Here is a 23739-nt window from a genome sequence, read left to right as displayed (position 1 = left end):
AGAGCGAGCCTGGTGCCCGCAGGCCTCGTGGAGTTGCACTCAATCCCCTGACCCAGGTCTTCCCTGAAGAAAGCACAGATATTCCCCAGAAAGGGCTCCCTTGCTTGGTATTTTGCAGCTTTATGTGTCTCTAATACGAATTGACTAAACCCACTACCTTCATCTTTTGTGGAATCACAAAGCTGCCATGCGATGAACTAAACAGACCTGCCCGAGAGGGCGTGCTTCTTTTGAAGAGTTGAGTTTGCTGTGAGATGTTCAGTGCGCTTCCACTTAGGGGGCAGCAAAGACCTTTGGCACAGCAATTGACTTTGAAGAGTCTAAAATTAAGTCCAGCTCAGTTTAAAGCATACAGAAATGAGACTCATAGAGTTGAAAATGCCATTTAAAGCAGAGGTGTGTAGTCTGATTTTGAGATCACACTCTCCAGGGCGCATGGTCCTAGGAAATTCCCAGGGTGGAGCTTGTGAGAAAGTACAGGATGCTGCCAGGTTGGGCAGAGGCATTTACACTTGCTGTGATGCTTCAGGCTTGGAGCGTCAGAATATTTAAGGCTTTGCATGTGATCAAGAATAAAAAATCTATGAGTGAAACATTGGTGATCTCTGTACTGACACAGAGGGGGCCGTTTGCCCAGGACATGTTTCATAGGCTGTTTTCCTGCAGTGGTGTGATTGTTTTCCTTTCCTTTCAGACTGCTGCAGCTCCAGGAGCAAATGCGAGCCCTTTACAAAGCCATCAGTATCCCTCGAGTCCGAAGGGCCAGCTCCAAGGGAGGTGGAGGGTACTCCTGCCAGAGTGGCTCCGGGTGGGATGAATTCACCAAGCACCTCACCAGCGAATGTCTGGGGTGGATGCGGCAGCAGAGGGTAAGCAGCTTCTGGCGGGAGGAGGTTGGTTCTCAGAGCTCCTGGCCAGGTGTGCAGACCTGGCAGGATGGGGGTCGGGGCGTCAGCTGGCAGCAACCACTTGCTGTTTTCGGCATTTCCTCATATTCTTTTACTTTGAAATAAGTGAAAAGTCAGGGATTTTTTTCTTCCCCGTGTGGCTGAGGGAACCAGCCTCATTGCTTTGTAGTCGTACTTTATCACACAGGTAATATTTAACACGTATCACTGAATTGGTAGACTGTGAAAATCTAGTTCTTACCGTTCACAGCTGGAAGATCTGTTATGGGAGTTTATGCGCTAAAAAACTTCATCACTGGGGCTTCCCTGGTGGCGCAGTGGTTGAGAGTCCGCCTGCCGATGCAGGGGACGCGGGTTCGTGCCCCGGTCCGGGAAGATCCCACATGCCGCGGAGCGGCTGGGCCCGTGAGCCACGGCCGCTGAGCCTGCGCATCCGGAGCCTGTGCTCCGCAACAGGAGAGGCCACAGCAGTGAGAGGCCCGTGTAAAAAAAAAAAAAAAAAAAAATTCATCGCTGAGCTCCTCAGGTGTTACTGAGAGGTACTTAAGAGAAAAAAGGGAACATTGTGGGGGTTCATTTAAAATTTTAACAAATTGGAGGAGCTGGACATGCAGTAAAACCGGATCTTCTGGTTTGGGCTCGTTGGTTGCCTAACCTTCTATTTTTGAAGTGTCAGTTGTCTTGTGCAATCATGACATCACTGATGTGGGAGTGAAGTGAAATACTGGCACCAGAGGTGCTGAGCCTTTCCCTAGAACTGGAGTTTCTACAAAGGATGTTTCAGTGCTAATTATTGTTTTGTTGTTTTATGTAGTAATTATGTGCTGTAATGAATGTAGAGGGGAATTTTGTAATGAAAACTCGATCCTGATGAGCTGTCCTTCTCGTGAGGAGGTGGGCGTGGTAGAATGATCAGTTGTGCAGAGATACAGTTGTCTTTGTTGGAGATAGTGGTTTTATTACTTGTTCTTGGACCAATTTAGCAGCAGTTCTGAAGTTTCTCAGCCACTTACAGATTTTTGTAGGTGTTCTTTGGCAAGTGTGAGGGCGTATGCAACTGAACATACAGGTGTGCATTCATTCATTCAGTTAACCTTTTCTCCCACGTATTATAAAGACTTTATAACACTTACAAGAAGGTGGGGCTTATAGAGGAGGAGAGTCCGTTGTAATCCCAGAAACCTAAATACAAACCGATTTGCATGTTTCCCAAGTCCCTTCTAATCTTTGAACACACATTTCTGGAGCATTTACTATGTTTTGGCACCATGCCAGAAAATGAGGTTCAAAGCTTATGTCCCATAGCCCTGAAAAGGAATATTATTGAAGAAAATAAGATACATACAGCCAGATGCCAAATTTTTCTGCATGAACTGTACTAAAACCCTGCTCAGATGGGAGTGGGGGAGGGCTGGCACTCCCTTCCCTGTGGAATGGAGCCAGCAGAGAAGGCTGGGCCAGGCTCATGAGGCTTGAACTGCGTGGGGAGGGTCAGTGACCAAAGACAGACGTTAGGTGAAACAGCCTTTGAACCAGATTACTTACGAAATGGCAAATTCCCTCATTTCTTCTTAGTCACTCTGACAGTTCTATAACGTGACAGCTCGTAATTTGTCATTTTCTGTATTCATGTTGGGTGTAGCTTTGTAAGAATCTTTTGTAGCTCAGCATTTTAAAATTTTGGAAAACGGCATTATCACGTGGACTCAGTTTTCTGTCATGGCAGGTGGTCGGGGAGAGGGGGTGGGGTGCACCCCTCTTATAGATGCAACTGATGAGCGTTGCTTTTCAGATCAGGCAGCCCCCAGGGTTTCAAAGGGATTAAAAGCAGTTTTATCACTTGCTGCTGGTTTGCTCTGGGGTTCTCTTATCCTTTCCTCTTATCCCTTCTTCCCCTAAGCATAGCCTGCATTCTTCCTCACACTCCCAGGGGACTGAGCTGTAGGGCCAGCTGATAAGGGAGAAGTGTCCCCAGAGGCACAATCCGTACGCAGTCACACAGCTCCTGGGCCAGGGTTGTGTTTCCCTGATTTGTGTTTCTGCTGATGGATGGGGCAGATACTGTACACCTGGCTGGTAATGAGGGGTGGGATCGGGAGCCTGGTCGTCTCATTAATTTCCCAGCGCACTCGCTTGTCTCTGCTTTAAAGTTGAAATGAGCCACAGGAGAGAAAGGTCAGAGTCCTGGGTAACTTACAGTTGTCTGATGGCTGCCCTTTCTGAAGGCTCGCCAAGTACATGAGAACATGGATGTGGCTGGGAACAATGTGTGTTATGTTCTTGCTGCAATACCAGTCTGGAATGTTTGCCCTCAGCATGTCCGAGAGATGACACAGGTGATTTGGAAATTTACATGAGCTCATGCAAAAGAAAGACAATAGACTCGCCGCAGTATGAATCTTGTGAAATAATATGTTTGATTCTTACTATGTGGCATTCTTAAATTGAAGTAGTGGAGACTCAAATTAGAAAGTTAGATTTAATTTTTAAAAAGCTAACATAAATCCACAATCTTCATATTGCCATATTGATACTTTCAAACTTCATTGAAATGAAGGCATTGGGTATATATTGTAACTTCTCTTTGAAATGGGTCATAGGGAGTTTTGCATCCCGAAAGGCAATGCTAAATTCTGGATTTAAAGAGTCAAAAATTACATTGCTCAAAACAATGTAAAGAAATAAACAATGAAAAATTTTCTTGGGTCAACTGTTTAGCTTGGGAAGTAGTACCTGACTGAGCTTAATGAACTATTATTAATGCACATTTAAAAATAACTGAATATTGAAACTTCTATCCGTATCTTATAACATTGTATCATACGTAGGTGTGCACCCACAGCTGTATATACACACAGGCCATGTGCACAGGTAGGTTTTTTTTCTTTAGAGGACATGATCTAGGTTTTAAGGATCTCATTTTGGAATCATCTCTCCTCGGCCCATCTTGAGCTAGGGACAAATAAGTTGAGGGGACTCCCAACTTACTGTATCGGGCAGCCCTCACTAGCTTTTTGGGAATTCCAAGCCTTTACAAGTTTTTTTTTCATTTCAAAAATATTGACTGTTTACAGCTTCAGTTGTATTTGAGTGGAAGCTGTGTATGTCCCTGTGTACGTACCTGACCCCTGATGATGCTGTAGGTGAGGGGGCGTCAGAAATGAAGGGCCCACTCTCTCTCCCTTGGCAGGCGGAGATGGACATGATAACCTGGGGCGTGGACCTGGCCTCGGTGGAGCAGCACATCAGCAGTCACAGGAGCATCCACAATGCCATCGGGGACTACCGCTGGCAGCTGGACAAGATTAAAGCCGACCTGGTATTTTGGACCATTTCATTGTAGAGTCTTCCAAGAGTGTACTGAAGGATGCTGTAGTTAGTTGATCCCAGGCAGTGTGGGCTGAAACATGAGTCTGTGATTTCTTCCCCAAAAGACTGGAAACATTTTTTTTAATCTTGGCATTTTTTTTTAATTGAAGTGTAGTTGATTTACAGTGTTGTCTTAGTTTCAGGTGTACAGCAAAATGATTCAGTTATACATACATATATATCTGTTCTTTTTCAGATTCTTTTCCCTTATAGGTTACAAAATATTCAGCATAGTTCCCTGTGCTATACAGTAGGTCCTTGTTGGTTATCTCTTTTATATCTAGTAGTGTGTATCTGTTAATCCCAAACTGCTAATTTATCCTTCCCTGGAAATTTTTTAAAACCCCATTTCATAAATGGGGATGTGGAATCAGAAAGACCTACTAGGGATCGTGCTAACCCTCCAGGACTAAGGGCACACACACACACACACTCGTTTATGCCACTGGTAAATGCATGTTTTGAGGGGTGGTAGTTCTTTTCTGCAGGAAGCAGACCATCTCTTCAAACAGAGGAAATGTGACAATCCTATAGTTTTATTTTGGTGAATCCTTGGTGAAGTCCTTGGTGAAGCCTTTCCTATGTGGTAATTAAACTGTATTTCTAATAAGGAAATCATGTCTCATCCTGACATTTTTCCTTTGCTGAAAGGACAGACTTGAAGCTGTGTCCAAGATTACAGCCTAAAATATTCATCTGATTTTAAGTACCTGGTTTCCACCCGATCTCTACAGTTTAAATCACTGACTTTTAAAAAATTGCAGTATAGTTGATTTACAATGTTGGGTTAATTTCTGCTGTACAGCAAAGTGACTCAGTTACACATATATATACATTCTTTTCCATATTCTTTTCCATTACGGTTTATCACAAGATGTTGAATATAGTTCCCTGTGCTCTATAGTAGGACCTTGTTTATCCATGCTGTATATACTAGTTTGCATCTGCTAATCCCAACTCCCCCTCCAGCCCTCCTCCACCCCTCTCCCTCTTGGCAACCACAAATCTGTTCTCTATGTCTGAGTCTGTTTCAGTTTCGTTGATAAGTTAATTTGTGCCATTTAAATCACTGACTTTTGTACATAGCCCGGAGATGCTCATCCTCACTTTTTCCACCTTTTTTTTTTTTGCCTACTTTTGTATACCTGAGTATCTGATCAGATCTCTCCCTCTTTTCTCTAAGATCTGAGGAGTCCTAAATGATATTTTCAAACTTTTAAAAGTTTGTTTAACAGTGATTCTTTAAGTGACAGTGATGAGCCCTTTCCTTTTAGAGATGCCACCACCAGGCCAGTGAGGTTTGCCTCCAAATCAACTGAGAAAGGTCCCTGTGGGTGAAAGATTTCATAGAGCAAATTCTTCTTTCCACCAGGGAATCTGAAGTTAGTATGTATTTGACAGAAGGAGATTTAGAAGGGCTGTTCTTTCTATATAAACCCTCAAGGGGAATTAAATAATTACTCACTGTTGGTCTTCTTCTAGCGTGAGAAATCTGCAATCTACCAGTTGGAGGAGGAGTATGAAAACCTGCTGGTAAGACGACTTATTTCTGAAGGCTCCGTGCTCAGTGCAATTTGGTTGTATAAATGTGGACCTGGGGACAAAGCACCTGCTTGGCCTTATCCCTAAGGACCCAGGAAGTGCCTGGAAGTATACCAAGGGGCTTATAGATGCTAATTTTATTTCTACTGCTGTGTTCCCTTTAGAAGGAAATTTGAAAAGAATTTTTTCTGAAGACAGTGCTTAGTTTTTGCAAGTTTAAGTGTCACATAATTAGCACTTGTTAAATACTTGCAGTTAAAGCCATAAAGCTTTTCCACTTGTGAACTGTAGCCTTTTTAGGAAGTATAAGCAAAAATAAGACTTGTTTTCCTTAGAGAGAGGTTTATCAGACCATCATCACCATTTTATGACAAACTGAATCAATTACTTGACTCATAAGAAGAGATATTTCCATTCTTCTGACTATTTGTGTCACCCTGTCTTCACTTTCTCAGTATTTCCTTGTTGGCAGTGATACTATTTAAATAACATGGCCAGTGGTGACACAACTATTTTCCAAGGTGATGGCACCTTGAATTTTGGGGATGTGGGAGAGGGCAGAAAAAGCTTGATTTATCTTTTTTAATAATCTATTTTCTCTCTATAGTCTAAAACTAATTATTGAAGCCAAACACCAGTGTCTGAATCAAGACCCTTCTGGATTAGGCTATTTCTTTGAATCTAAAGTTGACCCCTTATTCATCCTAAGTTTGGGTGGGTCCTTTTCACCTACCAGCTGATCAGTGAATGCAAAAGATTAACATTTGACTGGTTCTTGGGATTTTTGTTGGTAAAAGGGATCACCGAGGGTTTATCTGTGAAATCTGCTGGGAGCACCCTTCATTTGCATATTGTTGTCCTAACGCTGCTTTGACCTTCCTGTGCAGAAAACATCCTTTGAGAGGATGGACCACCTGCGACAGCTGCAGAACATCATTCAGGCCACATCCCAAGAGATCATGTGGATCAATGATTGTGAAGAGGAGGAGCTGCTGTACGATTGGAGCGACAGGAACACCAACATCGCTCAGAAGCAGGAGACCTTCTCTGTAAGCCCCCGGGAGTCGTGCGGTGCTGATGAAAGCATTTGTGCTCATTGAATTGGCCATCTGTGATGCAGCCGCAGTGGGGTGGTCATGAAAAACCATTCCTTTCTGAAGGCTCTTCCGTGACTTAAGAGAGGCAGTGCAGGGCTTAGCATCTCAGAAGACAGCAGACAGGGTGCGATGAGTTCGGTCAGACATCCTCGAGTGTGTGTACCGCAGAGTGTGGTGGCTTAGAACCGAGAATTCGAAAATCTCACTATGTGTTGTAGCTCGTCCCTCCACCTGGGTGAATTCAGACAAGCCGTGTCACCAGTCCGGCCTCAGCTGCTTACTGGATGATCTCAGACGTCCTTTCTGGTCTTAAAAATGCTAAGATTCTTGAGGAACACATAATGCAATTCTTTGACATTGTTCATTTCCAAAATGCAGTTTTGTGTTTGACTTCCTTTAACAATGGTGGGAGGGATGGAAGGCTGCCGGTGACTTGTTTTACGGGACTTGTTTTTCTTTTATTTGCAGATACGCATGAGTCAGCTGGAAGTTAAGGAAAAAGAGCTTAATAAGCTGAAACAAGAAAGTGACCAACTTGTCCTCAGTCAGCATCCAGCTTCAGACAAAATTGAGGTGGGCTTCATGAGATTTATATTCTTATCAGGGGGAAAAAGGGGACACTTTTCAAAAAATAAGACTATACAGATGAGTGGTTCTTATCCACCATAAAGCCATGACAAGTTTATTTTATCAATACCCTAGACCAGGGGTTGGCAAGCTTTTTCTGGAAAGGACCAAATAATAAATATTTTAGACTGGCAGGCCATTTGGTCTCTGTTGAAATTAACTCTGCCATTGTAGTGTGAAAGCAACCATAGCAACATGTAGATGAACAGTTGTGGCCATGCACCAGTGAAACTTTATAAATGGAGGTGGTGGCCCAGATGTGGCCCTTGGGCTGTAGTTTGCTGACCTCTGCCCTAGACTGCCATCTGTGGACTGTGCTCAAGTCTGACATTAGCTGGTAGCACTGATATGACCATTTTGATTGTTGAAAAAAATCCAGCTTTTTCCGTATCAGTTGGTAAGCATCACTGCCTTCGTCCCCCACAGGCCCTCTTCATGGCAGGTAACTTTGTAACTGAAAGTAGGGGTGGTCCAGCTGTTTGCTGCTCAAAAGCTAACAAAGGGGCTTCCCTGGTGGCGCAGTGGTTGAGAGTCCGCCTGCCGATGCAGGGGACAGGGGTTCGTGCCCCGGTCCGGGAAGATCCCACATGCCGCGGAGCGGCTGGGCCCGTGAGCCATGGCCGCTGAGCCTGTGCGTCCGGAGCTTGTGCTCCGCAACGGGAGAGGCCACAACGGGGAGAGGCCCGCGTACCCTAAAAAAAAAAAAAAGCTAACAAAGAGGCAAGGTCGGTGGAAAGGAAAGTGTCCTTTATTTTGGATGCCGGCAACCTGTCCAAAGGCCACCTCCCAAGAGCTTTTATCGATGGGGGTAGGGGGCTACCTATAGAAACAGCACAGTCAGCTCTGACAGTCATCTTGAAATTAGTCATGCCGTGGTCTGATCAGCGTCATCTTGATTGTTTTAAGTGCAGTTAGTCTTTAGTTCCAGGGTCGGTTTGTCCCCATTTCTTTGAGGCCAGTTCTTAGAACTGTGGCAGCTTATGTCATGGCTACAGTCTGGTCATCATGTAGTTCACTTCTTCCACCTGGTGTGGGTTTCAGTATCTATTAATAGACAGCTCACAGGATATTGTTCAGAATATTATCTATAGCCCTTGAGGAGGAACTAAAGGTCCTTGACTTTGCTTAATGAATAAACTATTGTTATTTAGTCTTGTTGGAGTGTTCCTTTGTGTCTGCATTTTCTCACTTCTCTGATTAAACTTATGCTTTGGCTAAAGTTTTTCCACAGACAAAAGGCAGGTTGAGGACATGGGGGGCAAGGACCATTGCGTCCTGCTCTGTTTCACCTTGGACCTCCGCATGGTCTAGCAGTGGTACAGGGACAGGGCTTGATGCCCCAGGGCTGTCCCTGTTCTGATTGGTCTGTTTTGATTGGTCAGTAGCCATGCCATTTGGAAGAATATTTTGACTAATACTCCTAATTATATCCATTTGTTAAAGTTGTTTTTGGGGTTTTTTTCTGTTTTTTTGGCCACCCAGCTTGCAGGATCTTAGTTCCCCGACCAGGGATTGAACCCGGGGCCACGGCAGTGAAAGCGCTGAGTCCTAACCACTGGACCACCAGGGAATTCCCAAAATTAGTTTTAAAATTTAACTTCTACCATACCAAGAGTTCCCTGTGGGGAAATTCTGGTTTCAATTTTTAGAAAAAAGTTTGCTTGATTTGGAATTAGATAAAAAATGCTTTATGGTTTTCATTCAGGCTCACCTATCTATGAAATAATGGATGCCTCTCTATGGCTGAATGGTAGAGAGACAGCTGCTGTTTTCTTGTTTCAGGCATATATGGATACTCTCCAGACACAGTGGAGCTGGATTCTTCAGATCACCAAATGCATTGATGTTCATCTCAAAGAAAATGCTGCCTACTTTCAGGTTTTTATACCTAGTAATCATTTAATTGTCTTTTGGGTCTTCACAGCTTCTCTTCCGAATGTGTTTGAAAAAGCACTGAAAACAACCTTCACGCTATGGCGTGAATACTATTTATTGGTTTTTAGTTTAGAGGAGCACAGATTGGTCACCGATCATTCACGTAGCCTCTTGCTCTCACATAAGTTAATATACTTTCTGCTCAAATTCTTTCCTTTAACCACCTATCAGATAGACTCGTAGGGAAGATAATCCTTGAAGTTGAAATACTAGGTGATGCTGCGTATTGAGTTGCTTTTAATTGACACGGGGTTACCCGCATCCTTAACAGTTTTTTGAAGAGGCCCAGTCGACGGAAGCCTACCTGAAGGGCCTCCAAGACAGCGTCAGGAAGAAGTACCTGTGTGACAAGACCATGCCCCTGCAGGGTCTGCTGGAGCAGATCAAGGTGTTGGAGGTACTGTCTCAGACCCAGGCCCTTACCCGGGAATAAAACAAATGCACCCACCGACTCAATTCAGATTATCTGCATTTGCATTGCTCTATAGAGCAACGAGTGCCCAAAGCTCAAGCAAGCATTGTCTTCATTTTCAGTGGCTTTTCTCAAAATACATTTCTTTGCACGATCAGCTGCTGTGGCACATTACTTCTGCTTCAGTAGTTATGGGTGCTCAGAACAAAACCAGAGAGAACACTGATGACTTAACGTGAAAATCCCTTCAGAAAAGCGTACTTCACATGTTGTCAGCATAGCCTTTTTGCAAAGTGATATTCTTTCCCGCCCACCTAATTCATGGCTGTGTTGCCTCTGTAGTGGCTTCTTATGAAAGGTACCTGTGGTCCCTGCAGACAGATGAATTGGTGGCTTTTTACAGCTAATGCAGCTACAGCAGTATCTAATTTATAATGTCATGATAGCTATAGTAATGCCATCTGAAGGTCTTATCTCACTTTCAGAGAGTATCTGTGTTCGAGTATGATTTTATTTGCAATTGCAGAAAGATTGGGAGAAAATCCTTGAAAACAAGCGCCAGGTGCAGAACTTGGTAAACAAGTCCAAGAGGATTGTGCAGCTGAAACCTCGGAACCCGGACTACAGAAGCAATAAACCCATTATCGTCAGGGCCCTCTGTGACTACAAACAGGACCAGGTGTGTACTCAGCTCATCAGAATGCTGCCAAAGTTTTCCCTTTCTTTACCGATGGATTTTTGTCCAGGGCAGAATTTCATTTAGGTTTCAGTGAGCACCCTAGTAAATGTCTTTCTTTTGTATACAGAGTGGCAAGCTGTTGAAAAAATGCAGTGATTTTTGTTCTGAGTTGTTTGTCATAGTTGCAAATAAGTAGGACAATAGTTATTTTTAAACTATTCTAATTCTATTTTAAGACTTAAGCCTTCTTTTCTTCCAATATGCAATTAGCATCTGTGATCCCTCTTTAAATTTCTGAAACTAAAAAAAAAAAGAGAAACGTGGCCATTATGTAAAGGGAATGTCATTGCGGATTTTATGCATTAAATGAGCCACATCAGATCTGTAGGTTCAGTGGTAAATACAAACATTTATGTAGAAAGATGACTTGTTTTTAGTCATTATTCATGTAATTCCCACAGCTGTATTTTCTTATAAAAATTATGGAGGACTTAAGAAATAAAAAATGTGATGAGTTGGTAAGATGGACGTTATAAAACAATGGAGTTTATTCTACCATGCAGAAATGGTTTTAGAACTTGGGTGGAGAGAAGTAAGAAATCTAAAGGGAGATTGAAATACCTCCATGTCGAACTTGTTACATTTTAGTAGTTAAGATAGTTGGCATATTTTAAATACCCTTTTTTTTTGTGTGTGTGATATGTGGGCCTCTCACTGTTGTGGCCTTTCCCGTTGCGGAGCACAGGCTCCGGACGCGCAGGCTCAGCGGCCGTGGCTCACGGGCCCAGCCGCTCCGCGGCATGTGGGATCTTCCCAGACCGGGACACGAACCCGTGTCCCTTGCATCAGCAGGCAGACTCTCAACCACTGCGCCACCAAGGAAGCCCTAAATACCCATTTTAAGAAGCTATATAGAGTTAATTTAGAAAAGAAGCTATTTAGATGCTGGAGTTAATTTAGGAAGTTATTTTTCTGGGGGCCTGATACCAAAATTTTTTTGTTTTTATTTAACAATTTTAAGAGCAAATGAATGAGACAAGTGACTCCCATGCACTGAAATCTACGATATAAAACACAAATTCACAAAAATAGAAAAGCCAGGGGGTGAGTTTTTGCTTTACTGAAGGATTGCTCACTTCACCGGGGGACTCCCCTGGCTGTCCCCTGGAAAGTCACTCTACCTAATTTCCTTCAGACACACCTTGTAGGCTCACCTGTCTTATTTAAAGCATCAGTCATGTTGGGTTGTGTCAAGGTCAGCTTCAACTGAGGCAGAAAATACTAAGAGCAAAGCTGAAACAGCACATCATCACTGCTGCTGCTTCTGTTCTTGAGCAAAAAAGATAAAAATGTGGGCTCGTGGATAAAGCCAAAACACGGTGCTGCTTGCCTTGCAGAAAATCCTCCACAAAGGGGACGAGTGTATCCTGAAGGACAATAACGAACGGAGCAAGTGGCACGTGACTGGCCCGGGGGGCGTGGACATGGTCGTGCCCTCCGTGGGCCTCATCATTCCTCCGCCCAACCCTCTGGCCGTGGACCTCTCAAGCAAGTACGTCTTGAACTTCCTTCTGGCCATGACATGAACGCGGGTGGGGAGAAAATAGGGCAGACGCTGATACAAGACACTTAGACACACCGCTGCCTACTGCTCTCACCGCCCCCCACAGGGGGACCCGGTGAAGGTCCCTTTGCATTGTCTTGAGGTTTTCTGTTGCAGATACTGTGGTTATCATGGGAAGATGAAAAAGAGTGTCTGACAGTAGAGGAGCTCCTTCTGGCCATGCACTTTAAAGACGTTGTTTTGAAATTCTTCTGCCTTTTAGACCATCAGTAGTTTGGCCTGTAGCCACAAATAGAAAATGCACTTAGCATCAGCATTTGACCATCAGTAGGTGGCGCGTTCATTTGACAGATTGTCCAGGGCACATTCTTCCAAACCTTTTATGATGGAAGTCTTCAGCCCGCTCGGGGTGGGGGTGAGAGTAGCCCAATGAGCCCGTGTCCAAGCTCCAGCAGGCGTTCTGTGACCCGAGACCCATTTCTCACTGTTGCCTGCACGGCGCCAGACCTCTGTCAATTAAAACGTTGTTGACAAACAACCCAACAACCACAAATTGTACTGCCTGTTTTGACCAAAATGATTCCAGTGTATCGAAACCCATGTCGGTCGTTGAGGGTGTACTTTTGGGTATTAGTCTAAATCCACTGAAACGTTGAATGTTTTGCAAATGCTCCATTCACCCATTGCTCTGTTAGTTCTCCTTTGAGTTTTCTGTGCCACTGGGGGAGCGTGGCCAGCTTTCCCGTTTGCGATGAACTTGCAGAGCCGGGCTAGCATGCTTTCCCTCTGTGCCTCCTAGGATCGAGCAGTACTATGAAGCCATCCTGGCCCTGTGGAACCAGCTCTACATCAACATGAAGAGCCTGGTGTCCTGGCACTACTGCATGATCGACATCGAGAAGATCAAGACCATGACCGTCGCCAAGGTACGTCCTCAGGAACCCCCGCTGCCTGGAGGGGCCCCCCGGCTGCCCCCTGAAGTGTAGTTTCTACCAGGCAAGCCTAGCTGTGCAGCTGATGCTTTTGTGTGTCAACAAGAGAGTCGGCTGAGCCTTCCCTAGAGGTTCTAGTCCGTCCAACACAGGATGGGAGAGATTCGCACCCGGCCGGTTAAGAGACAAACAGAAGTACTAATTAAAGTTACCGGACAAGCCAGAAGTCCCTGTGGAAAAGGCATGAGGTCCTGTGATGCTCAGGGTCCCACTCTCCTTAGATGTAATGGAAAGTGAGGGCATAGTTATTGAGTGCATAGCACAGAAGTAAAAGGTGGGGTTGAATTCTTGGAAGCATTAGTTACCCTAGATCAGTGGTTTTCAGGTAGTGGCCCAAGAATCCAGGTGAGGGAGTCCTTTGGGATGACAGGGACAGCAGGGAGGAGAGAGGCAGGGAATGGGTACGTTTGGGGCTTCCCTTTACCCCTTTAACTCTTTTCAGTCAGAGCAGCTTTGCTGTGATCTGCTTGCCATTTGGGGCTTCTGAGTCCTATTTCCTTTGAGGAAGAAAATTCCATAGGAAGAAGAAAATTGACAACCCACTGCTATGGTTCTTAGGCGCAAGCTCTAAATCATCAAAGACCTTTTCTGTCTTAATGGGTCTCTGAGGGGCGTTGCCTCAAGCGCCACCAGAGTAGTGCATTTCCTGGGAAGCTTTCTTGGCCACGCTCTGGGGCCAAGAAAACACTCCCCGCCTGGTTTATTTCCAGCTGAAGACCATGCGGCAGGAAGATTACATGAAGACAATCTCTGACCTTGAGTTACGTTACCAAGACTTCATCAGAGACAGCCAAGGCTCGGAGATGTTTGGAGATGAAGACAAGAGGACAATACAGACCCAGTTCACGGACGCCCAGAAACACTACCAGACGCTGGTCATACAGCTCCCCGGCTGCTCCCAGCACCAGACAGGTAGGTTTAGAGCCACCTGTAGGTTTGCAGCCACCATACATGCCGTTTTCAAAAGAAAGTATGTCGTTTGCCAAAAACTAGTTGCAGAATCACTTCTTTGAAAGATCGTACATCAAAAGTCATGGAGATGCTAGGTTTCAGAACCAAATTCAAAGGAAGTAGCGACACTTCCATGCAGCATGGATGTGTTTTTGAGGGCTTGCGCCCTTGTAGCCAAGAAGTCTCTGATTTTTGTGGTCCTAACATTTTTGCAGTAACCACAACTGAAATCACGCATCTTGGTCCCTGCCAAGCTGCCAACCATAATAAAGTAATTGAAACCAACAGAGAAAATGACAAACAGGAAACGTTGTTGCTGATGGAGCTCCAGAAGATTCGCAGGCAGATGGAGCTCTGTGAGAGCAAAATGACCCTTAAAAACGTCCTTCTGGCAGATCAAGGGTCTGCGCACCACATCACAGTGAAAATAAACGAGCTAAAGGTAGGTATCTGTTAATGTTTTGCTTGATTCTAGGTATATTTATATTGAACTGTGCAGTAGTAAAAAAGACCTCCTGGTTTAAATATTTATAGGCAAGAAACCTTCATTTTCAAGAGAAGAGGCTTCTGGCACAATTACCTTTTTTCTTTCCCACGCTGCCGAATCTGTGGAAAGATACCAGGCTGGGGATTAAACCACCTTTGCTGTTAGTTTGTGGGCCACTCAGTCTGGCTGTAGTGTTTTTCCTTTTCTGCAATGTAGTGCTTTGTAGATTTCAAAAGTTTTCACAAACATTAATTTGGCTTCTGCCTGAAACAACCTATGATGTGGGCTAGACAGGTAGAATGATCTTACTTGTAGACAGTAAGGGGTGGGCTAAGAGCTGCAAGCCATCTGCCAAGCTGGGACTGCAGCCCAGGTGTTTCAGTGTCAAGCTCAGTGATCTCTTCCGCTCAGCCAGGCCTGGGCACTGCACTGGAATCTCCGAGATATATATTCTAAGGAAGAGGGTCACAGTTATCCAGTGCTAGTAAGGCCTTCCTGATGAAGGACATGAAAGGTCAACTCTCACTGGAGTCGTTCACATTTTGTGGGCCTTTTGAGGACATGAATGACGGTGAGGAGCATACAGCTAAATCAAAAGCGTTTCCCTTCTTTTTGGACAGGGCTTAGAGAATGATTCTCAAGCAATCGCTCAAGTTCTCAACCAGCTGAAGGACATGCTAGCTAACTTCAGAGGTTCGGAAAAATATTGCTATTTGCAGAATGAGGTATTTGGATTGTTTCAGAAACTGGAAAATATCAATGGCGTTACAGACGGCTACTTAAATAGGTAAATGCGACTGACACTGACCTCAGATATTTGGCTTTTCTCAAGCTTCGTTTAGTGAGACTTCATTTGCTTTACGTGCTGGTTGCTGGAGCTCTTGCCTTATGGTTTCTCTTTTCATTGGAGCCTCACTCACGTTCTTCTGTGCTTTTGAGAGAGGGTCCTCCAGCCTAGGGCGCCTATCCCATTGTTCTGAACTCCACTGTCTCTTCCAGCCAAGGAAGCCCCTAAAGGCCAGAACTTAGAATTCTTCCATTGATGCAAGATGGAGTTCTGAGTCATGAAAGAGGGAAAAAATGTATTGCTCCGTAACTTATAAAATAAGCAGAGTAAATTTTTTTCTGCTTTCATATCGTTCCCTTTTATGAAGAGAGGCAAGAGCCCGAGAGAGTTTCCAAGTCTAATTATGTCGCTGACAATTTTATTTGCCTCTTTGGCCCCTGACAGCTTGTGCGTGTTGAGAGCACTCCTGCAGGCCATTCTCCAGGCAGAAGACATGCTGAAGGTTTACGAAGCCAAGCTTACTGAAGAGGAGACTGTTTGCCTGGATCTGGATAAAGTGGAAGCTTACCGCTGTGGACTGAAGGTAAGGAGAAGGGTTGAACAGCGAGCTGCCCGGTTGATGGGAAAGAATACAGGACTACCCAGTCCCCGGTGGTAGAGCTTCACTAAGTCTTCATGAGTTTGGAGGATTACTGGATTTCGTTGGCCACACGTGGTTGACATCAGCCGTTATCTCTAGAGCACTGTTGTCCAGGGCGTGTTGGCAGGACCTACGTGAGAAAGTCGTCTGTGGTGAGATTAGTCTGGGGAACGCGAGTTAAACACAGTTAAGCTGGTACTGTAGTACTTCTCAGAACCTTTAATATGTTAACAGATTTTATAATTTTTCAGGAACGGAATGGAGCGTGATATGTAGCATTTCTCAAACTAATGTACACATCGAATCCTTTTTTTTTTAAATTTTTTTTAACCGAGTTGACGCAAGGAACTAGGTCACTGGCACAGACACAGGGAGATGCAGTCAGTAGATACATTTTCCTTGCAGTGTAGCATCAAGTGGGAATGAGGTTAATTTGTACTTTTTCTTTTTTTTTTTTCCTACTGTGACAGAAAATTAAAAACGACTTGAACTTGAAGAAGTCCTTGTTGGCCACCATGAAGACAGAACTGCAGAAAGCCCAGCACATCTACTCCCAGACCTCACAGCAGTATCCACTGTACGACCTGGACCTGGGCAAGTTCAGTGAAAAAGTCACACAGCTGACAGATCGCTGGCAAAGAATCGATAAACAGATAGACTACAGGTGTGCCAAGCTCCTTCCACACTTTCTTCCCATTTGGTTGTTCCCAAGATAATGTCACTTGAAGTCTATCACTGTAAAAAACAGTGGTTTTGTTTTGTGTGTAAGTTCAGCATCCTGGGAACTCTCTTCACGCACTGGCAGCTTTGTTGACAACAGGAAGAGAGTACATCCAGTAGCCGAGCTTGAATCAACCTGTGTCAGAGGCACTTCAGGTTCTTAGGGAAATAATGGAAGCCATTGATCAAGTTCTTTCGTGCCCTGTAAACTCCTATTATGACTGTTGGAAGGAGTAGCTCCTTTGAGGGAGCATTTTCCAAAAGTTTGTGAAAATTAAATCTTACACCGAAGAAATGCCTTCCTGCAAATGAGGGTTTAAAAACATCTCCTGAATCTTGCTTATAGTTTATTTTACTAGCAGTGCTTCTTAAAAACATCTCTATTGATATATAATTCACATGCTCTGTAACTCACCCGCCAAAAGTGTCCAAGTCACTGGTTTTTAGTATACTCAGAATGTGTAACCATCACCACAATCTAAGTTTAGAACACTTTCATCACCCTAAAAAAAGAAACCCCATATCCACTGGCAGGCCCTCCCCATTTCCTCCCAACCCTCCAACCCCAAACAGCCACCATTCTACTTGCTGTCTCTATAGATTTGCCAATTATTCTGGACATTTCCTATAAATAGAAAGATACAATATGTGGTCCTTTGTGAATGTTTTTTTTCACTTAACATAATGTTTTCCAGGTTTATCCATGGTGTAGCATGTGTCAGTACTTCATTTCTTTTTATGACTGTATAATATTCCATTGTATGGCTATACCACCTTTTGTTTATTCTTTCATTAACTGATGGATATTTGGGTTGTTCCCAGTTTTTGGCTATCGTGAAAAATGTTGCTACCAACATTCATGTATAATTTTTTGTGTGGATATATGTTTTCAGTTCTCTTGAGTACGTGCCAGGTGGAATTGCCGGGTCATTGGGTAACTCTGTGTTAAATACTTTTGCAGAGCAATAGTAATATTTAATAATTTTATTATCTCTGTTTGCCCCAGATTATGGGACCTGGAGAAACAAATCAAGCAACTGAGGAATTACCGTGATAACTATCAGACTTTCTGCAAATGGCTCTGTGATGCCAAACGCTGCCAGGATAACTTAGAATCCATGAAGTTTGGAGATTCCACCGTGGTCATGCGGTTTTTGAATGAGCAGAAGGTATAAGGCAATTTGTCATTGCATAGATGTCACTGGGTGTAAGCTGTGTCTTCCTCTGGTTTTTGTAGCAGTACTTAGGTTTAAAATGATAAATTTTTAAAAAACTTTATTGAAGTATAGTTGATTTACAGTGTTGTGTTAGTTTCAGTTGTACAACAAAGTGATTCAGTTATACATATATATACATTCTTTCTCATATTCTTTTCCATTATGGTTTATCACAGGATATTGAATATAGTTCCCTGTGCTACACACTAGGACCTTGTTGTTTGTCCATTCTGTGTATAATAGTTTACGTCTGCTAACCCCAAACCCCCAGTCCATCCTTTCCCCCTGCCACCCTTGGCAACCACAAGTCTGTTCTTGCTGTCTGTGAGTCTGTTTCTGCTTCATAGGTAAGTTCACTTGTGTCATATTTTAGATTCCCCAGATAAGTGATATTATATGGTATTTGTCTTTGTCTTTCTGACTTACTGCCCTTAGTATGGTATTCTCTAGGTCCATCTATGTTGCTGCGAATGGCATTATTTCATTCTTTTTTATGGCTGAGTAGTATTCCAGCTGTGTCTATATACCACATCTTCTTTATCCGTTCATCTGTCAATGGACATTTAGGTTGTTTCCATTTCTTGGCTATTGTAAATACTGCCACTGTGAACATGGGGATGCATGTATCTTTTCATGAAATGATAAATAATTACGATTACTAGTCCATTTTGTGAATGCTTAAATAGTGTCCAAAGGAAAAGCAATTGAGATATTTACAAAGAAATGCAGTTGTGAACATGGAAATAATGTAACGACCATCATAGTAAAGTATCTTTATAAATTGAGGTGATAGGACCAGAAAAGAGTGCCGGCCAGATAGTAACCTCTTAGATCATAAGAAGTTGAAGATGTTTCTTCTATTTTCTGAATAGAAAACATGCTCATCTCCTAAGGTTTAACTGTGAGACTATGGGGTCTGAACATGTAGTCATAAACTGAGGGAAAAAAAAACAAGTAACAGTGGTTAAAGAGTGAAAAAAACATTTATTTTAAATATGTATACATTTTAACGTTTGTAAATATTTCCTTTTCTGTATAGAACTTGCACAGTGATATAAGTGGCAAACGAGACAAATCAGAAGAAGTACAAAAAATTGCCCAACTTTGTGCAAATTCAATTAAGGTATGTTCGTTTCACAGAGAATGTTGGTGTTTCATCAAGAATATTATTAGCCGTGTTTGCTTCGGCAGCACGTATATTAAAATGAATGATACAGAGATTATCAGGCTGCCCTTGTGCAAGGATGACGCGCAAATTCATGAAGTGTTCCATACTTTTTTTATAAAAGAATATTATTAACTACATTATTTTCTGATTCACTTTAAAGATTACAAACTTCTTGAGGACAACGATTATGGTTTTTATATAATCTCTCGTGAACAAACTGTAAATGCTGTTATCCATTAGCTTGAATTGATTATACATTGGCAATATCTACGGGGATGGGCCGGTCTTCATCCTTTAGACTGGTGGTGTGTGCAGAGATCTCCATTTTGCATATAAAGTGGTGCTGCTTGGTTGAATAATGTCATATGATGCTTGGACACTAGCAGCACATGATGGCCTTTGGGGTTGGACATTAGAAGTACCGCTTGGTGATTTAAAGCTTGGGAACTGTAGCCATCAGTGACTCCTTTTAAGTCAATTAAGTATGTTTTTCTGAAACGTCATTATTCTGCAGGATTATGAACTGCAGCTGGCGTCCTACACCTCAGGACTGGAAACTCTACTGAACATACCTATCAAGAGAACCATCGTTCAGTCTCCTTCTGGGATGATTCTGCAAGAGGTAATATGTCATGACCCACCTCTTAGAGCTCGCCCCTTCCTCTGCATCCTCTCTTTTCCCTGTCCCCTTCCAGTCCTCCCTACCCTCCCTGAATTCATCTCTTGCTATAGGGTATCCATTCAAAAACGTTTAATAGGTTATCCTCTCTCTAGTGTAAGTCATCGGCATAATGCCTTTTAGGAAATGATCAGTGAGAAGTCTGGGTCTGTTGCTCATATATTAGAATCTTTGCAGAAACTGGGCTTAAATTCTGGGTTTCGTGAGGGGGACATTTAAAGAGTGGAGAATATCCCGTCGATTTCTAAAAGACAACTTCTTTCAAAGGTGTCAGAGAACATCACCCATCAGATGGTTTAGGGGGAGCACCCTGGAGTGATGAGGATGCAGTGTAAGGTTTTTGGCCCTTTGTTTTCTTGTACTTTATTCTTTTATTGGGTTCTGGAATTAGCACAGGTGAAAGAAGGGAATTCACTCTTTAAGCTATAATTGCACTATTGGATTGTTTTAGAAAACAGAATTGGTCAGCTTGCATAGGACTTCTTTTGAATGCAGTACCTTTGATGTTTCCTTGCACTTCTTTTCTCCAAGGCTGCAGATATGCATGCTCGGTACATAGAACTTCTTACAAGGTCTGGAGACTATTACAGATTCTTAAGTGAGATGCTGAAGAGTTTGGAAGATCTGAAGGTAATTTACTTTATTTCCTTGGAGGATCAAAAAAGAAAATAGAATGGAACGTAATTATTACTGCCTCGTTATAACATGAATTTGGACATACTCATTGGTAAAACTGTCTTTCCTCTAAACAGTTAGTATAATATAGTTTATTCATAAATCAGGTGTCAGTCCTTTTCTCCAGTACACTGCTCGGAATGCACTCAGGTAATATTTTCAAAATGATAGCTATTTTACCTTGCCATAACCCCCAGTAATTTCATTTCATGTTTGGTCAAGGAATTTGCTTTCTTTCTTTCTTTGTGTTAAATTAAGAAGAACACCCAGGACTAGCTGGAATTGAATTTTCCATGTCGAGTGATTGTTTAATTTACTCCTCATTTCTAATATTCGAATTGAGTTTATATGGAAACTTACTTGATACCTGGAAATAAAGGAAACATAATTTAGGAAATCATAAGCTTTTGGTCTTGGAAGAAGTTCCCTCATTCACAGATGAGGAAGCTGAAACTCAGAGAGGGTAGACCCCTTACTAAGATCACGCAAGCAGTTGACGGAAGAATTATGACAAGAATACAGATGTCTTGAATTTTTTGTCTAGTAGTTTTTGCCTTGTATCAGGGTCTACGTGTGTGCTCGTGTGTGCCTGCTTGTCTGTGTGTGTGCAGGTGTGTAACAGGAAGTGAGAAAGCACGCTGGTCTGGGGGGGGAGGAAGTACCACTTCTTTCTTATGATGTGAAGCGTCTTTCTTTCAACACGCTTTCTGATTTCCCTTCCACAGCTGAAAAATACCAAGATCGAAGTTTTGGAAGAGGAGCTCAGGCTGGCCCGAGACGCCAACTCTGAAAACTGCAATAAGAACAAATTCCTGGATCAGAACCTGCAGAAATACCAGGCGGAGTGTTCCCAGTTCAAAGCAAAGCTCGTGAGCCTGGAGGAGCTGAAGAGACAGGCTGAGCTGGATGGCAAGTCAGCCAAGCAAAATCTAGACAAGTGCTACAGCCAAATCAAAGAGCTCAATGAGAAGATCACCCGGCTGACTTACGAGATTGAGCATGAAAAGCGAAGCAGAAAAACCGTGGAAGACAGGTTTGATCAACAGAAGAACGACTATGACCAGCTGCAGAAAGCGAGGCAGAGTGAGAAGGAGAGCCTTGGCTGGCAGAAGATAGAGTCTGAGAAAGCCATCAAGGAGAAGGAGTTCGAGATAGAGAGGTTGAAGGCTCTTCTGCAGGAGGAGGGTACCCGGAAGAGAGAATATGAAAATGAGCTGGCAAAGGTAAGAAACCACTATAATGAGGAAATGAGTAATTTAAGGAACAAGTACGAAACAGAGATTAACATCACAAAGACTACCATCAAGGAGATATCCACGCAAAAAGAGGATGATTCCAAAAACTTCCAAAACAAGCTCGACAGGTTCTCGAAGGAGAATCGAGATCTGAAGGATGAGATTGTCCGGCTCACCAAAAGCATCCTGCAGACCACAGAGCAGCGGAGGCGGGCAGAAGAGGATGCCCTGCAGCAGAAGGCCTGTGGCTCCGAGATGCTGCAGAAGAAGCAGCATCTGGAAATGGAGCTGAAGCAGGTCATCCAGCAGCGCTCCGAGGACAGCGCCAGGCACAAGCAGTCCCTGGAGGAGGCTGCCAAGACCATCCAGGACAAAAACAAGGAGATCGAAAGACTCAAAGCTGAGTTTCAGGGGGAGGCCAAGCGCCGCCGGGAATATGAGAATGAACTGGCTAAGGTAAGGAACAATTACGATGAGGAAATCATTAGCTTAAAGAACCAGTTCGAGACGGAGATCAACATCACCAAGACGACCGTCCACCAGCTCACCCTGCAGAAGGAGGAGGACACCAGTGGCTACCGAGCCCAGATAGACACCCTCACCAGGGAAAACCAGAGCCTCTTGGAAGAAGTAACAAAGCTGAAGAACACTCTAGCCCAGACCACGGAGAAACTCAGAAGGGTCGAAGAGAACGTCCAGCAGCAAAAGGCTGCGGGCTTGGAGATGTCGCAGCGGAAACAGCAGCTGGAGGTGGAGCTGAAGCAGGTCACACAGGTGCGGGTGGAAGAGAGCACACGGTACAGGCAGTCTTTGGATGATGCCGCCAAGACGATCCAGGATAAAAACAAGGAGATAGAGAGGCTAAAGCAGCTGACAGAGACGGAAGCAAAGCAACGCAAGTGTCTGGAGGACGAGAATGCCAAGTGGCAGAGGGCGCAGTGCGAGCTGCAGAAGGCCTACAGCAGCGCCACGGAGACGATCAGCAAACTGAAGGTGCAGGAACAGGAGCTGATGTGCCTGAGGACGGACTACGAGCGGGTGTCCCAGGAGAGGACCGTCAGGGACCAGGACATCGCCCGCTTCCAGAGCTCCCTGAAGGAGCTGCAGCTGCAGAAGCAGAAGGCAGAGGAGGAGCTAGTGTGGCTGAAGCAGGCGGCCTCCGAGGACTCCTGCAGGAGGAAGAAGCTAGAGGACGAGCTGGAGGCCCTGCGGGGGTCCCTGAAGGAGCAGGCAATCCAGGTCACCAGCCTGACCCAGCAGCTGGAGCAGGCGTCCGTCGTCAAACAGAGGAGCGAGGACGAGCTGCGGCAGCAGCGGGACGCGCTGGACGGCCACCTGCGGGAGAAGCAGAGGACCCAGGACGAGCTGAGCAGGCTGGCCTCCCAGGTCGAGGCCCTGCAGCGGCAGCTGCCGCAGGAGCGGGAGAACGCCAGGCAGGCGCAGCTGCGGAGCGAGCACTTCCAGAAGGCCATTGAGGACAAGAGCAGGAGCCTGAACGAGAGCAGGCTCGAAATCGAGAGGCTGCAGTCGCTGACCGAGAACCTCACCAAGGAGCACCTGCTGCTTGAGGGGGAACTGCGGAACCTCCGGCTGGAGTATGATGACCTCCGGCAGAGGCGCAGCGAGGCTGAGCACGACAAAGACGCCACCATCTCGGAGCTCCAGAGCCAGCTGCAGATCAGCAACACCCGGACCCTGGAGCTGCAGGGCCTGATTAATGATTTACAGAGAGAGAGGGAAAATTTGAGACAGGAAATTGAGAAATTCCAAAAGCAGGCGTTAGAGGTATTCACAAATATTTGATCGCTGCTTCACTTCCTCTCAACTAATTCCCTCCACGGTCCTCCCAGCTGAGCTGTGCTCTTGCTGCTGGGCTGGATGCTTGCACACGTCTCGCTTTTCTTTTTGATGCTGTGCTGCTGTCTGTCCTAATCCACACGCGGCTTCAGGGTAATTTCAGTGCCGCTTGCCCTTCTCTTCTACCCCCACGTCAAGTGCCCATCCCTGTCCCTGTGTAACCCGCACTTGGCTCTGCTTTTCCAGCTTTGGCTGGGG

The 23739-nt window shown here is 44.4% G+C and overlaps 1 protein-coding gene across 2 annotated transcripts in view; it reads left to right on the top strand.

Annotated features, from left to right (window-relative positions):
* DSP (desmoplakin) overlaps positions 1-23739 on the top strand; it is a 42056-nt gene that overhangs the window by 13670 nt on the left and 4647 nt on the right. The window contains exons 4-23 of one of the 2 annotated variants that reach the window (XM_081247338.1): positions 695-869; positions 4099-4227; positions 5760-5810; positions 6707-6868; positions 7385-7489; positions 9326-9421; positions 9750-9875; positions 10417-10569; positions 11967-12121; positions 12933-13059; positions 13836-14037; positions 14292-14518; positions 15184-15350; positions 15795-15933; positions 16461-16654; positions 17717-17879; positions 18967-19050; positions 19610-19717; positions 20306-20404; positions 21175-21672. In XM_081247338.1, coding sequence (XP_081103464.1) covers positions 695-869; positions 4099-4227; positions 5760-5810; positions 6707-6868; positions 7385-7489; positions 9326-9421; positions 9750-9875; positions 10417-10569; positions 11967-12121; positions 12933-13059; positions 13836-14037; positions 14292-14518; positions 15184-15350; positions 15795-15933; positions 16461-16654; positions 17717-17879; positions 18967-19050; positions 19610-19717; positions 20306-20404; positions 21175-21672 — 3160 coding nt within the window. Of the gene's footprint in view, positions 1-694; positions 870-4098; positions 4228-5759; positions 5811-6706; positions 6869-7384; positions 7490-9325; positions 9422-9749; positions 9876-10416; positions 10570-11966; positions 12122-12932; positions 13060-13835; positions 14038-14291; positions 14519-15183; positions 15351-15794; positions 15934-16460; positions 16655-17716; positions 17880-18966; positions 19051-19609; positions 19718-20305; positions 20405-21174; positions 23470-23739 lie in introns of both variants that reach the window. The other variant, XM_081247337.1, reaches the window with a different exon arrangement.

This window comes from Mesoplodon bidens (assembly GCF_964165515.1).
Source record: "Mesoplodon bidens genome assembly, chromosome: 10".
NCBI classification, from domain to species: Eukaryota; Metazoa; Chordata; class Mammalia; order Artiodactyla; family Ziphiidae; genus Mesoplodon; species Mesoplodon bidens.
The sequence above is the reverse complement of the archived record's forward strand: the minus strand, read 5'-3'. Positions and strand labels throughout refer to the sequence as shown.